The 13,138-nt window shown below is 38.2% G+C and overlaps 2 protein-coding genes across 2 annotated transcripts in view; both read left to right on the top strand.

Moving 5' to 3' along the window:
- Nucleotides 1–13,138, top strand: part of LOC134746773 (uncharacterized) — a 35,354-nt gene that overhangs the window by 11,652 nt on the left and 10,564 nt on the right. The gene's annotated exons all lie outside the window — the stretch shown is intronic.
- On the top strand, nt 5,929–7,997 carry LOC134746772 (uncharacterized). Its single transcript, XM_063681300.1, has 2 exons — nt 5,929–7,006; nt 7,376–7,997. The coding sequence occupies exons 1-2, from the start codon at nt 6,044–6,046 to the stop codon at nt 7,739–7,741; spliced, it is 1,329 nt and encodes a 442-aa protein (XP_063537370.1). The 5' UTR covers nt 5,929–6,043; the 3' UTR covers nt 7,742–7,997.

Below are 13,138 nucleotides of genomic sequence, written 5' to 3'. Positions count from 1 at the left end.
GATACCCCACACGTATGGGTTTGATGAAAAAAAAAATTTGAGTTTCAGTTCTAATTTTTTTTTCTATTTTTGTGTGAAAGTCTTAATGCAGTTCACAACATACATCTACTTACCAAGTTTTAACATTATAGTTTTTATAGTTTCGGAAAAAAGTGGCTGTGTCATACGGACGGACAGACAGACAGACATGACGAATCCATAAGGGTTCCGTTTTTTGCCATTTGGCTACGGAACCCTAAAAAGCGCCGCGCTTAAAAACCGCCTTCGTGTGAATACATACATGGTTACCCATTTGTCATTCAAACGCTTTTTTAACGCGCGTTGAAAAAACTCTCGTGGGTATGGGGCCTTATTTACCGACTATAGTTGGTTAAAACAAATTGGCAGTAAATAAGAACAAAAAACTATACTCATTTTCATCAGACTTTTGTATTCTCAGATAAGTCAGTCGCATAAGAGAAAATTCTGTACGGCCGTTTACAAAACACCAAGGGATTGTTGTTTTACTTCAATTAAGGCGTAAATAATTAGTGTGACAGAGAAAAATGCCTGCAACTTGCAAACTTCGGTGTTCGCGGTAGGCCCTGATATGTTTGTAAAATTCTATCTAGTAGTAGTATGAGTATGCCCTGTGCGCTATGATTAGCTCGCCTCGATACGCTAGGAAATTCATTTGAGTACAAAGAGTAAAGATTGGACAGTTATTACGAAAACATAATCTTTCGGCTTGCCTTACTCCAAAACTCTAGGCACGCCACTGATGATTTAGCCCAGAATTTTGAATTCAGAGAATTATAAACATTATATGATAGCTTAAATAATATTATTAATATTAAATTAACAATAAACACATACATATATACAAGAAAGTAAATTACGTTGACCGCGTAGACGTGAGTAAATATGTCAATGTCAAAACTGGTAGTTTGCTAAGGATTTCGATAGGTAATTTACCGTTTACTCATACGTTTGATATTTAGTTCTTTAGGTGACACCTAGAGGCGCTGTACAATACTCCGATATAATTCTTGCTCTGTTTTTTAGTATACTTAGAAAGGGACAGCATCGTTTGCAGTGGAGTGAAGTTGGGCACATAATACGTAAACCGACGTAAATATGTGACGTACGGCGCGTTTATTCACTTCAAGTAAGTGAAATTTACTCTGGCAACTGATGGTAGAGGTACTGTACCTTACTGTATTGACATTTGTATATTGTATATAATAAGTGACGATCATAATATAAATTCGTATAGATTAAGTTAAAATAATTTATAATGTAATTTAATATTATGAAATAAATAAATCTAAATCTAAATACTAAATAGCTTTGGATAGGATGCATTCTAAAATTTCTATTACCTTCCAATAACCAGATGTTTATTAATTACTTTGAAATTGGAAACGCGCATGAATCCCGAGGGATAAGTACCGAAGTTAGTAATAGTGTTACCAAACAAAGCCTTGAGACCACAATAACTCCGTTATACCCCAAGCAGGTGCCAATTGCCAATTGTACACGTTCCCTAATGACCGCATTTACCCTGCAAAAGTCCCTCAAAAAAGCCAAGCAGGTAGCTTTAAAAAAAGTTGATAGTAAACCGTTTCTGCGAACGCGTAAACATCCGAACATCTGTTTGTGACAGAACACAGCTGTTTCGAATTCCAAATAGCTTAGTATAGTCAGCATCAGTAGCGGAAGCGGATCAAAAGTATCTGCCGATGCCGCCCTCGAATACTTTTCTAAATAAAGACATATCTACAGTCTACAGTTCACGCTCAAAAGTATTTGCCACAGTATTGTTAACTTTTGCTGACTGTACCATAGTAACGCGCTAACGCGTTAAACGTAGTTTTCAATGTGTTAGTGCACAGCTGCGACAGGGTTCTAAGTTTGTGTTAGAATTCGAGGAAGATCAGCTGATGCGTTGGAGATTTATCGTTTACTTTCGGCATGGTGCCGAAAGGACGCGCTGTGGCATCATGTTTATCCACTTACGACATTTAAGTTATAGGTTACTTATGTATGTTACAGCGTTTTGAGACTACAGCAAGAAAGGTGGTTTCATAGATTCAAAAGGGCGTAAAAAGGTGGACCATTTGAGTTATTTACGTCGTTTTTAGAGGTAAATACAAGATTGTAGTTTGTAAAAGACGTTACATATTGGAAGAGTCGTGTTACTTACGTCGTTGTGAGTAAGGAGGAAAGGACATTAATTGCGGATAGAAGCACTTCAGGCCATTAGTGATTAGCGAGATTGGCGGTTGGAGAGGAAACAGATGATACGGTTACCGGGAGGAATCCATTTGCGAACCGTGAATTATTACAAACTGCATGTGCATTTGTTACCGGTCTCTTTAGTAACGGAACGGGCATTACCGGCGACGGTCCACGAACGTTCTTGTATCTAAAAAGGCAAAACTCTATCCTAACTTTTTTGGTCAAAGAAATGTCACTTTTGACACTTTTGAAACAGATCGAATAACTAAAACTCGAATTGGCCTGGAAGTCACGGCCGTAGCCTACTAGCCTAGTAATAAATAAGGAAGATGGTCATGAAACATCCAGCTTTTGTAAAAGCTATTTTTAGGGTTCCGTACCTCAAAAGGAAAAAACGGAACCCTTATAGGATCACTTTGTTGTCCGTCCGTCTGTCTGTCAAGACCCTTTTTCTCAGGAACGCGTGGAGGTATCAAGCTGGAATTTATATCAAATAGGTCTACTGTCCCTTGGAGCTGTGAAAAAATCAAACTTCTAAGCCAACGCAATCAAAAGATATAACTTTGAGAGGTATGATTAAGCATGTTGTTCAAAATAAGACCTAATCTATAAGACCATATACAGACCAATCTCACATCCCAAAGCATTCGTCGGTCACGGTCACGGCTGCGGCTGGATCAGCTGTTTATTGACGATGTTTTTCAAAATCAGACCGAATACACAAGATAATAAAGACCAATCTCTCGTCAGCAACACATTATCACAGATTAATAAATAGTTGACATTATGTCTGGCATCAGCTGTTTAGTGACGTACACGCATGCGCATCCGTTGCGGCACTGATAAACACCCTATTCCCAAAATTCCGCTACAAACTAGCCATTATAACTAGACCTTCGGATTGGTAAGAAACATCTACGGACGCAGATCACATTAAAATTGGTAAGGTGAATAATAATAAACAGGCTGGTCTGTGGAGCGAATCCTGCCGGTATGGAACACTAATGAACTTCCTATGGAGGAAAGGAAATGACAAAAAACCCTTCCGTAAAACGTGCCGTAATAGCAGTCGGGAACCGCGCGTGTAATGTGTTTATTTCAAGTTTAAATCTGACGGTGGGTGATAAACAAAGACGTTATGTATACTATGGCATCTTAAATTAATTTATGTTTATTAATGTCAGTCTTCCGCCATCTTAAAGTCAAGTTAGAGCGCTGGTGGCCTAGCGGTAAGAGCGTGCGAAGAGCGCTGGTGGCCTAGCGGTAAGAGCGTGCGAAGAGCGCTGGTGGCCTAGCGGTAAGAGCGTGCGACTTGCAATCCGGAGGTCGCGGGTTCAAACCCCGGCTCGTACCGATGAGTTTTTCGGAACTTATGTACGAAATATCATTTGATATTTACCAGTCGCTTTTCGGTGAAGGAAAACATCGTGAGGAAACCGGACTAATCCCGACAAGGCCTAGTTTCCCCTCTGGGTTGGACGGTCAGATGGCAGTCGCTTTCGTAAAAGCTCCATGGGAGCCTGGGGTCCGCTTGGCAACTAATCCCAAGAATTGGCGTAGGCACTAGTTTTTAGTAAAGTTGCCAAGCGGACCCCAGGCTCCCATGGAGCCGTGGCAAAATGCCGGGACAACGCGAGGGAGATGATGATGATCTTAAAGTCGTTAGTTTTTCTTCAAAACGACAATCGAATAAACGCTAAACGAAAAAAACATTGTACAGCAAACAATTCAAACAAACATTGATGGGGTTGAGGTGACAGATGCCACAAAAAATTACTTAACTATTGACCATTTCCATATATTAAGTACCTATTTAAGTTTTATTTGCGTTTTCTATTTACGACAATTACGACTGTCACCTTGGCTAGGCTCCCAGCTCAGCTACGTCGGAATACTCGGAATGGTCGGATAGGAAAGATATTACGGAAAAAAATAAAGTGGATTGGATTCTGAGCCTGAGGGCCTACAACAGTGAACATCGAAAATCGAAAGTTAGTCATCTGCTTCTATCCCCCTTGCATATTCGAGCGATGTTGTAAGATATTAAAATTCAGATTTTCGTTGTGCGCGGTAGACCCTCTGTATACACATAAGAATAAATAATAAGAATAAATTTATTGAGAATAATTAAAATACAGTGCCATGCACAAAAGGGTGTCCGGTAATCCCCAAACTAGGCTGAGCCTGTATCTTGGGACTCACCAAAACAAAAATAGTATGAAACAGTTGGAACATTGGACAAATTAAATCTAGATAACTTAAAAATTATGTGTGATAATGGGTGATGAGGTGAAGAAGTTGTGCTTGTGAGGGTGTGTATGTGAATGTGTGTGTGTGTGAGTGTGTAAGGTGTAGTGTAGGAGAGCGAAGCGAGCGAGGCAGGACAACTTGATGACAGACCTTGGATAGTTATTATTACTTCAGTTGTTATTCATCTCATTAACTGTCATCAATGTAGTTGTTACTGTTCTGTGTATTCAACACGCGATAGCCAGGTGTAGCCGTCTGGCATCATTGATCATACATCAAGGGTTGCAACAATGGTTCCCCCTCACCTTTACCGTCAATTTGTTACGATACTCCTATGGACCATTACGCAGTACCCATAAACTTTCAGACGCATACACCAGGGTGGTCGCGGTTTGTACAAACAGATTACCTAACGACTTCCGATTCCTTGTATAAGTAGCTATTTAAAAATGGCCTCAGAAAAGTAAGCTTTAATACATTTTAAAGCACAAGTGGTCTGCTCGTTTCTTAAAGCAGGAAACTAATAAATAACTAAGTCAATATACAATACATACAATTTATCCAAAATTATGATAGATAATTAAATTGCAAAACATTATATTACACGACGCAGAAAGATGTGCCTACAAATTAAACAGGTGTCGACAATCAGCAGTCTTATCACTTATGAGCGATCTCTTCCACTTTTGCTGGGATAGTTATTTTCACATCCAAAACTGTTAACATTTAAGTGGGCTTGCCATGTCAGAATTTATAGTCCTTGGCCATGAATGCGGGGGAGAGGGAATTGGTGAATGTCCGAGTTTTTTACAAACCTCAACTAACCACTAGAAGTGTAAAGTCGTGCAGAGAATAGGGAAGGTTATGCGTTATGCTCTAGCTACAGCATATACTCGTATATGGCGAGCTAAAGAGCTAGTGGCCCACGGGTCATGTTTCGAGAAATTACCGTCCAGAAAATCATCCCCTCCGATTGATTGATTGATTTTGATCGCGGTAACAGAAGACAATATTACGTCCAGAAAATGTCAGGATTTTTAGAGCGATGTAAAACTTGTGTGATATTCTATTTTATATATGACAACCCCATGAAGATGGTTTAAAATTCATATCTACGACTACATGCACACTACATGCATCGTAGGTATTGTTCTTATTGAATATATCTAAGCATATAACAAAACGCAATGCATGACAGTGACAGCTAACGTCACTTGATACATATTTCCGTATCCGTTTATATATTGCTATCTCTCTCTCTCTTCCCGAATGTCCGTAACCTCGTTAACTTGTTGTCCGCGAGTTCTTTTTACATTAATTAATATTGTAACGATCTTAACCAGCAAATGGTGCTGTTATTATAATAATAAAAGCTCCCCATTTGTGCAATTCAAAGTGAACTTTATTTCTAACATTACTCCAGTCCAGCCTTTGTGCAGTACACCACATCCACGCTCATACTACGCCGGTCCACCGCGACCTTTCCAATAGGTTCTGCGCCCAGATTAGAACCTTGGTGTCGATTGGAGGACAGGAATATCGCGCACCACTACTCTCTATCCTACCTTGAAGAATGGCTGAAGGCGACGAAGATGTGCCGCCACAAAATGGAGCCGGCGCGGCCAATGTGGCGCCGCCGCTCGCTGTTTCCACAACCAGCTCAGCAGCTTTTGTGCACCAAAATATGGAGAAGCTACAAGGCCAAGGAAATTTTTGCTCTTGGAAGTTCGCCATAAAAATGTTATTGATATTGGAAGGTTTATGGGACTGTGTGACCGGTGCAGTGACGGACGCTGCGCGCGACCAACGTGCGCTGGCGCGCATTGCACTTGGTCTGCACCCATCTCTATATCAATATGTTACCAGTTGCACTAGTGCCAAGCAAGCGTGGGACAATCTTAGAAATATATTTGAAGACAGAGGGCTTTATCGTCGAATTGTTTTGCTACGTGAACTACACAAGGCCAGCTACGCCGATCACGCCGGTATGAACGCGTATATCGACCATATTATGAAATTAGTCCAACAACTGGCAGATATTGGAAAAACTATTGAAGATAGTGAAGTGGCAGAACTGCTTTTAAGCGGGTTACCTCAAGAGTTTGATTCTCTAGTTTCAAATATGTCTACAGCCTGCCTAACATCGACTATATCTAGTGAGTTTGTACGAGCCAGGCTGATGCAGGAAGAGTCCAGGAAGCTAGCGACATGTTCATCTGAGACTGCTTTTGTTTCCAAACAACAGTTAAAAGCAAAGAAGAAGTTTACGTGTACTTACTGTCATAAGGAGGGCCACGTCAAAGCTAAGTGCTTCAAACTGAAAAGAGATAAGAAGCAGAAGGAAGATCCCATGCCAGCCGCGTTCCTGGTCTCCCAGCAAGATGTTTATAAAGATTCTGGATCGAGCTGCCATTTATTTAATGACAAAAACTGTTTTAATTCTATAAAGAAAGGACAATCTTCAGTGGCAGTGGCTAATAATAGCAAAGTGCTGTGTGAAGGCACCGGCGATGTAAAAATAAGGACATTAGACAAGGTACTTATTTTAAATAATTCTTTATATGTGCCCCAACTGTCTTGTAATTTAATTTCAGTCAGTAAACTTTTAAAATCAGGTTGTGATAGAGTGGTGTTTAACTCGGGAGGTTGTTTCGCATATGACAAGAAAGATAATTTAGTTTGTTCTGCAAGTGAGGTCAATGGGATTTATAAATTAAATGAGTTGGGCAAAGGAATGCACAAACAGGAGCACTCTTTGTTCCTGCAGGATAGGCAGGACTCACCGAGTGCCACAGTTGTTGCTCAGCGGTCAGATATGTCTCGATGGCATTCCAGGCTTTGTCATATTGGCTCTGCAGGTATGTGTGCCCTTAGGGATAGGCTTGCATGTGGTGTTATGTTCCAGGATGGCGAAACACTTGAACAGTGTGTACCATGCCTTGAGGGGAAGATGGCTAAGACTCCATTTCCCAAAGGTGGTGGAACGCGTGCAACCAGACCTTTGGAGCTTGTACACTCCGATGTGGTCGGTCCCATGCCAGTGAGCAGCTTGGGTGGTGCAAACTTTGCTGTCACCTTCACAGATGACTTCTCGAGGAAATCCTACTGCTACCTAATGAAACATAAGTCAGAGGTATGTGACCATTTTATTCACTTTAAAAATGTTGTAGAAAAGCAGACAGGTTTATCTATTCTATGTTTGCGTTCGGACAATGGGAAAGAATATGTAAATAATAGACTTTCCAGTTATTTAAAGAAAGAAGGGTTATAGACTGGCAGATCCCGTAGATCCTAGGAAAGTGATTTTATCTCGTGATGTAAAGTTTTTGGAGGATAAGTTTTTTACTCCACAACATTCAAACAATGTACCTGATAGTAATAGCTGTGATAATAATGGTATGATTAATTTATATAATAATGAATTAAATATAAATTCCAATAATAAATTGAATGTAGATAATGATAATTTTACTCATGGATTACAGAATAATGAACTGAATAATTCAAATTTTAATAATGACATTTCAAATGAGGTCATGAAAATAATGACATTTCAAATGAGGTCATGGAAAATAATGAATTAAATAAAAATAATGAAAATGTTAGCGAAAATAATAATAGTCATGTTTTGAGCGATGAGGGTAATACTTCTGATTTCACAGATGAATGGAACACCAGTAGCGACCAGGAGTCCTCCGACGACTGCTCGGCGGGTGCAGCGGGTGAACAGCCTGTAACCTCACCTCGCGCGGCTTCATCTAGAGGCGACGGGTCAGCTGCGGAGTCCAGGCCTGTACGTAGTACTAGGGCAGTACCTCCAAAACGGTATGAGGATTATGATTTATCTATGCTCGCTCAAACTGTACTTGAAGACGAACCACAGTCTTATGATGAGGCAATGGCCAGCCGTCATCGCGATGAGTGGTTAAACTCAATGAAAAGTGAGTACAACTCTTTAATAAATAACAATGTCTGGAAACTTGTGGATAGGCCCAAGAATAGAAATGTAATTAAATGTAAGTGGGTTTACCGAGTCAAGTGTGACTCTTCAGGCAACTTTCAAAAATATAAAGCTCGTTTAGTCGCGAGGGGGTTTACACAAAAGTATGGTATCGACTACACTGATACTTTCTCCCCAGTTGTACGCCACTCTACAATGCGTCTTTTGTTTTCTTTAGCTAACGAATATGATCTCAATATAGATCATATAGATGTAAACACGGCTTTCTTAAATGGTGAACTTAACGAAACCATATACATGGAACAACCAGAGGGTTTCCATGATGCTGAAAATAAAGATAAAGTGTGCCTGTTACAAAGGAGCATCTACGGCCTTAAACAAGCCAGTAGAATGTGGTATTGTAAGGTTCACGATTTATTAACTAAAAACAATTTTAAGCAAAGTAAATGCGAGCCATGTGTTTATTATTTTAAGTCTGACAAGGAGTTCATAGTCATTTCTTTGTATGTAGATGACTTTTATATTCTGTATAGGAAAGACAGCTCACAGATTAAAAGTTTATTAAATTTGTTAGAAAATGAGTTCAGTATTAAAAACTTAGGTCCTATACAGAATTATCTAGGTATTAGAGTAACTCGAGACAGACAGAAAGGCATCCTTAAGTTGGATCAGTCTGTTTATATTAAGAAGGTACTTCAAAGGTTTGGTATGTCAGAATGTAAACCGGTTTCGACTCCCATGCAGACAGGGTTAAAGTTGTGTAATTCTGATAAACCATTGAATGATGAAACATACAATTACAGACAATTGCTAGGATGTTTAATGTATCTTTCTGTCTGCACAAGACCTGACATAGCCTATGCGTGTAGTCAGTTGAGCCAATATAATAACTGTTTTGGCATAACTCATTGGTTAGCTGCCAAAAGAATTTTAAGGTATTTAGCAGGTACAATTGATTATAGTTTACTATTTGTAAAAAGTAGCCAATTGAATTTAAGTGCATATGCCGATGCAGATTTTGCCAATGATCATAATGACCGCAGGTCATATACAGGTTTTGCTATCAAACTTGGCGAAAACATTGTTCACTGGGAGGCCAGAAAACAGAAATGTATTGCCCTATCGAGTTGTGAAAGTGAGTACCTAGCTCTATGTGATGTAACCAAAGATCTGTGTTTTATAAGAAACTTTCTGTCTGAAATTTTTACAGAGTTAAAGTTACATTCTATTTTGGTGCATAATGACAACCAAAGTGCGCATAAATTGTTAGCAAGTAATAGTACATTACTACAGAGGCCGGGAAGTAAGGGGTTGCCGGCCGAATGCATATATACGGCCGAACGTAGTGAGGCCGGATAATTATGAGGCCGACAACCCCTTTTCACGCCGATGTATGTATAGTGCTTTTCTCAAACATGCAATGAAATAAATAAAGAAATCTCCACGAAATCAAAGTTTTAATTCTAAAGAAACTAAAAGTAAATCAGGCACAAAATATAACTACCACCTGTACCTATCTTTATCACACGTGTCGTATATTTTACACATGTAGTTAATCAATTTATTATACAAATGTTCAAAGGTATATTTATGTATCTTTGATTTTTCGCCTTGCATCCTTCTGACTGTAGTTTTAGCCACATAACTAAGATTACATCGTTCTTTATGTTGATATTTTGCTTCACATACATCGTTGCCTTAAACATGGAGTATAATTAACAGGTATTCATTTAATATTTTCGTCGGAACTCATATTAAATAACACAATAAACAACGCACAATAAATCCAATAAAATAGAATTACAGATACACAATGAAAAATGTTCAACTTTACCTCCAAAACGATTAAAAAAACACCAACGCGTGTTTGAGTAGACATTTTTACCGCTAATATTTAAATGAAATATAGTTTGTCAAAGGACTGTCTCATTTCAAACATAGACAGAGATAATCATACTATCTTTGTCTTATACTGGTACTAGCACCCAAAAGAAAAGGATGAGTATAGTTTTTTTGTTCTTATTTACTGACAAACTGGTTTGACCAACTATATTTTAAATCTGTATTTGTAGGTAAATTTGCAATTCAATATTATTGGAATTTGTTAATAATGTTTTATTTATATATTTTTTGTAAATTAAAAAACAAATAAAACTGCAAAATATATTAATCATCGTTTATTGTTTTTTTTAAGGGGTATTGGCAGAATGTCATTCCGAACCATAAGCAAATATTGGTTATAGTTTTTTTTTTTGGCTGAATGCCATGATGCTGTGTCACAAATATATGTGAAATGGAAATTAAAAAAGAGCCACTTCCCGGCCTAGGCCTGCAACTTTGTATGAAATTTCATTACAGGCCCCTCGTCTAGCCGCGCCGGAGTCGTGATACTTCCCAGCCTAATATAAAGAACGTAATATCAATATTACATAGCATGTTTGAGAAAAGAATATTGTCACAAGCGCACAAAACACATAGATATAAGATATCATTTCGTTAAAGACTTGGTAGAGACAAATTTTATTGTTATAAAATATTTGAATACTGAAAGAATGTTTGCAGATGTCCTTACCAAGCCACTCAGTAAATGTAAGCATGTTGAATTTATGCATGAACTCCACGTCAGAAATAAGTATCCATAAGGTATAGTTTTAAGTGTCATATGTTCCTAACCTATACTTAAGGGATATTTTTGTTATGTGCTTAAGGGGAAGTATTGAATATATCTAAGCATATAACAAAACGCAATGCATGACAGTGACAGCTAACGTCACTTGTTACATATTTCCGTATCCGTTTATATATTGCTATCTCTCTCTCTCTTCCCGAATGTCCGTAACCTCGTTAACTTGTTGTCCGCGAGTTCTTTTTACATTAATTAATATTGTAACGATCTTAACCAGCAAATGGTGCTGTTATTATAATAATAAAAGCTCCCCATTTGTGCAATTCAAAGTGAACTTTATTTCTAACATTACTCCAGTCCAGCCTTTGTGCAGTACACCACATCCACGCTCATACTACGCCGGTCCACCGCGACCTTTCCAATAGTTCTCTTCGTTCGATTGATCGAGCAATGCATTTGCTAACGCAAACTTCGCTTAATACATTTTTCGATCGTAAAAAAAACCGGACAAGTTCGAGTCGGACTCGCCCACTGAGGGCTCCGTACTTTTTAGTATTTGTTGTTATAGCGGCAACAGAAATACATTAACTGTAAAAATTTCAACTGTCTATTAGCTATCACGATTCATGAGATACAGCTGTGTCAGACAGACGGACAGACAAACGGACAGCGGAGTCTTAGTAATAGGGTCCCGTTTTTACCATTTGGGTACGGAACCCTAAAAAACAACCCCTTCGAAAAGCACTAGATTAGCGGTCACAGCAGCGTCGACAAAACGGCAAACGTCAGCGGCCATGATGGATGACCGAGCGAGGGCGAGATAACTCGCACACCTTCCTCTAGAGAGCCATTGAAAAGGTTACCTACTCTGAACGGCTGTCAAAATATCTGTGTGGATACTATGAATGTTTCATAATACGGTTATCGACCGTGCCCAGTTGAATATAAAATAATCCCTTCGAAAAGCACTAGAATAGATTAGATTAGATTTTTATGTGCAAATAAATGATTATGATTATGATTACGATTAGCGGACACGGCAACGTCGACAAAACAAGGTTACTCTCTAAACGTATGTCAAAATATATGTATGGACGCTTTGTAATCCCAAAAATAGGCGAGGATTATCTTATAATTGAACTAAATATGTAATACGGTGAACTCTTTATAAGTAAGTTTTTATTGTATATAAGGTTACATTGCAGGCCAAATATTCACTCCGTCAACCATCCGAAAAATTGTGATATTCTTCTATATTGGTTTATAGGTACTAAAAGTACATAACGACGCGGCTATTTCTAAATATATTTAATCACTGCCAAGTTAATTAGCATTTTGCGTAGGTACTTCAGCATATAAAATTTAATGTTCAACCCCTGCCAACCGTTCTTTCTTTCTTCTAAAAGAATTGAGCAGTAAAACAAAAGACTTCCACACCCTTAAATAATTGAATTACATAACTTATATGTTAATGAAACTTATCTAACAGCAAAACAGATTGTAATATAGGTATTATTAATAAAATAACGGGCTCGGTCGTTTGTCCCCGTCATAGGTACTGTCGGCGCAACCGCCGAGAAACTCGTTTTTCATCCGTTAATAATTATAACACCATGCAAATGCACTTTTCAAATTTTGTTGCAGACGCATGATGTTGAATTGATGTACTTTTTTTCTTTTTCTCTATTTCCTAGAACGATTGAAATGATATGTTATAATGTATTTTTACTCTAGTTCCCTTTGAGCATTTATGTTTTATTCCATTAGTGGAAACTGTTTTGGCTCATGTATTAGTCATAATATCTATATCCTGTGTAAGCTGTTTGTTTCCCAATAAAAAAAAAATAAAAAAATGTGCGTCATAAAATTTTGCCATCAATGTTGATACGCACCTTGTCCTTTTTTAAAAGGTGTTTGCACAATTAACACACCTTTCGTACCTACATAGTCTTTTGTGATCTATCCCATATGGCACATATTTAAGGTGTGTTGATGATAATAGGTAAGTAATAAGATTACAATTATAAGATTTGTAATAATTTAGATCAAATTTAATTTCACATTACTGCATAAATTTTATT

Source organism: Cydia strobilella, chromosome 13, assembly GCF_947568885.1.
Source record: "Cydia strobilella chromosome 13, ilCydStro3.1, whole genome shotgun sequence".
NCBI lineage: Eukaryota > Metazoa > Arthropoda > Insecta > Lepidoptera > Tortricidae > Cydia > Cydia strobilella.
The sequence above is the reverse complement of the archived record's forward strand: the minus strand, read 5'-3'. Positions and strand labels throughout refer to the sequence as shown.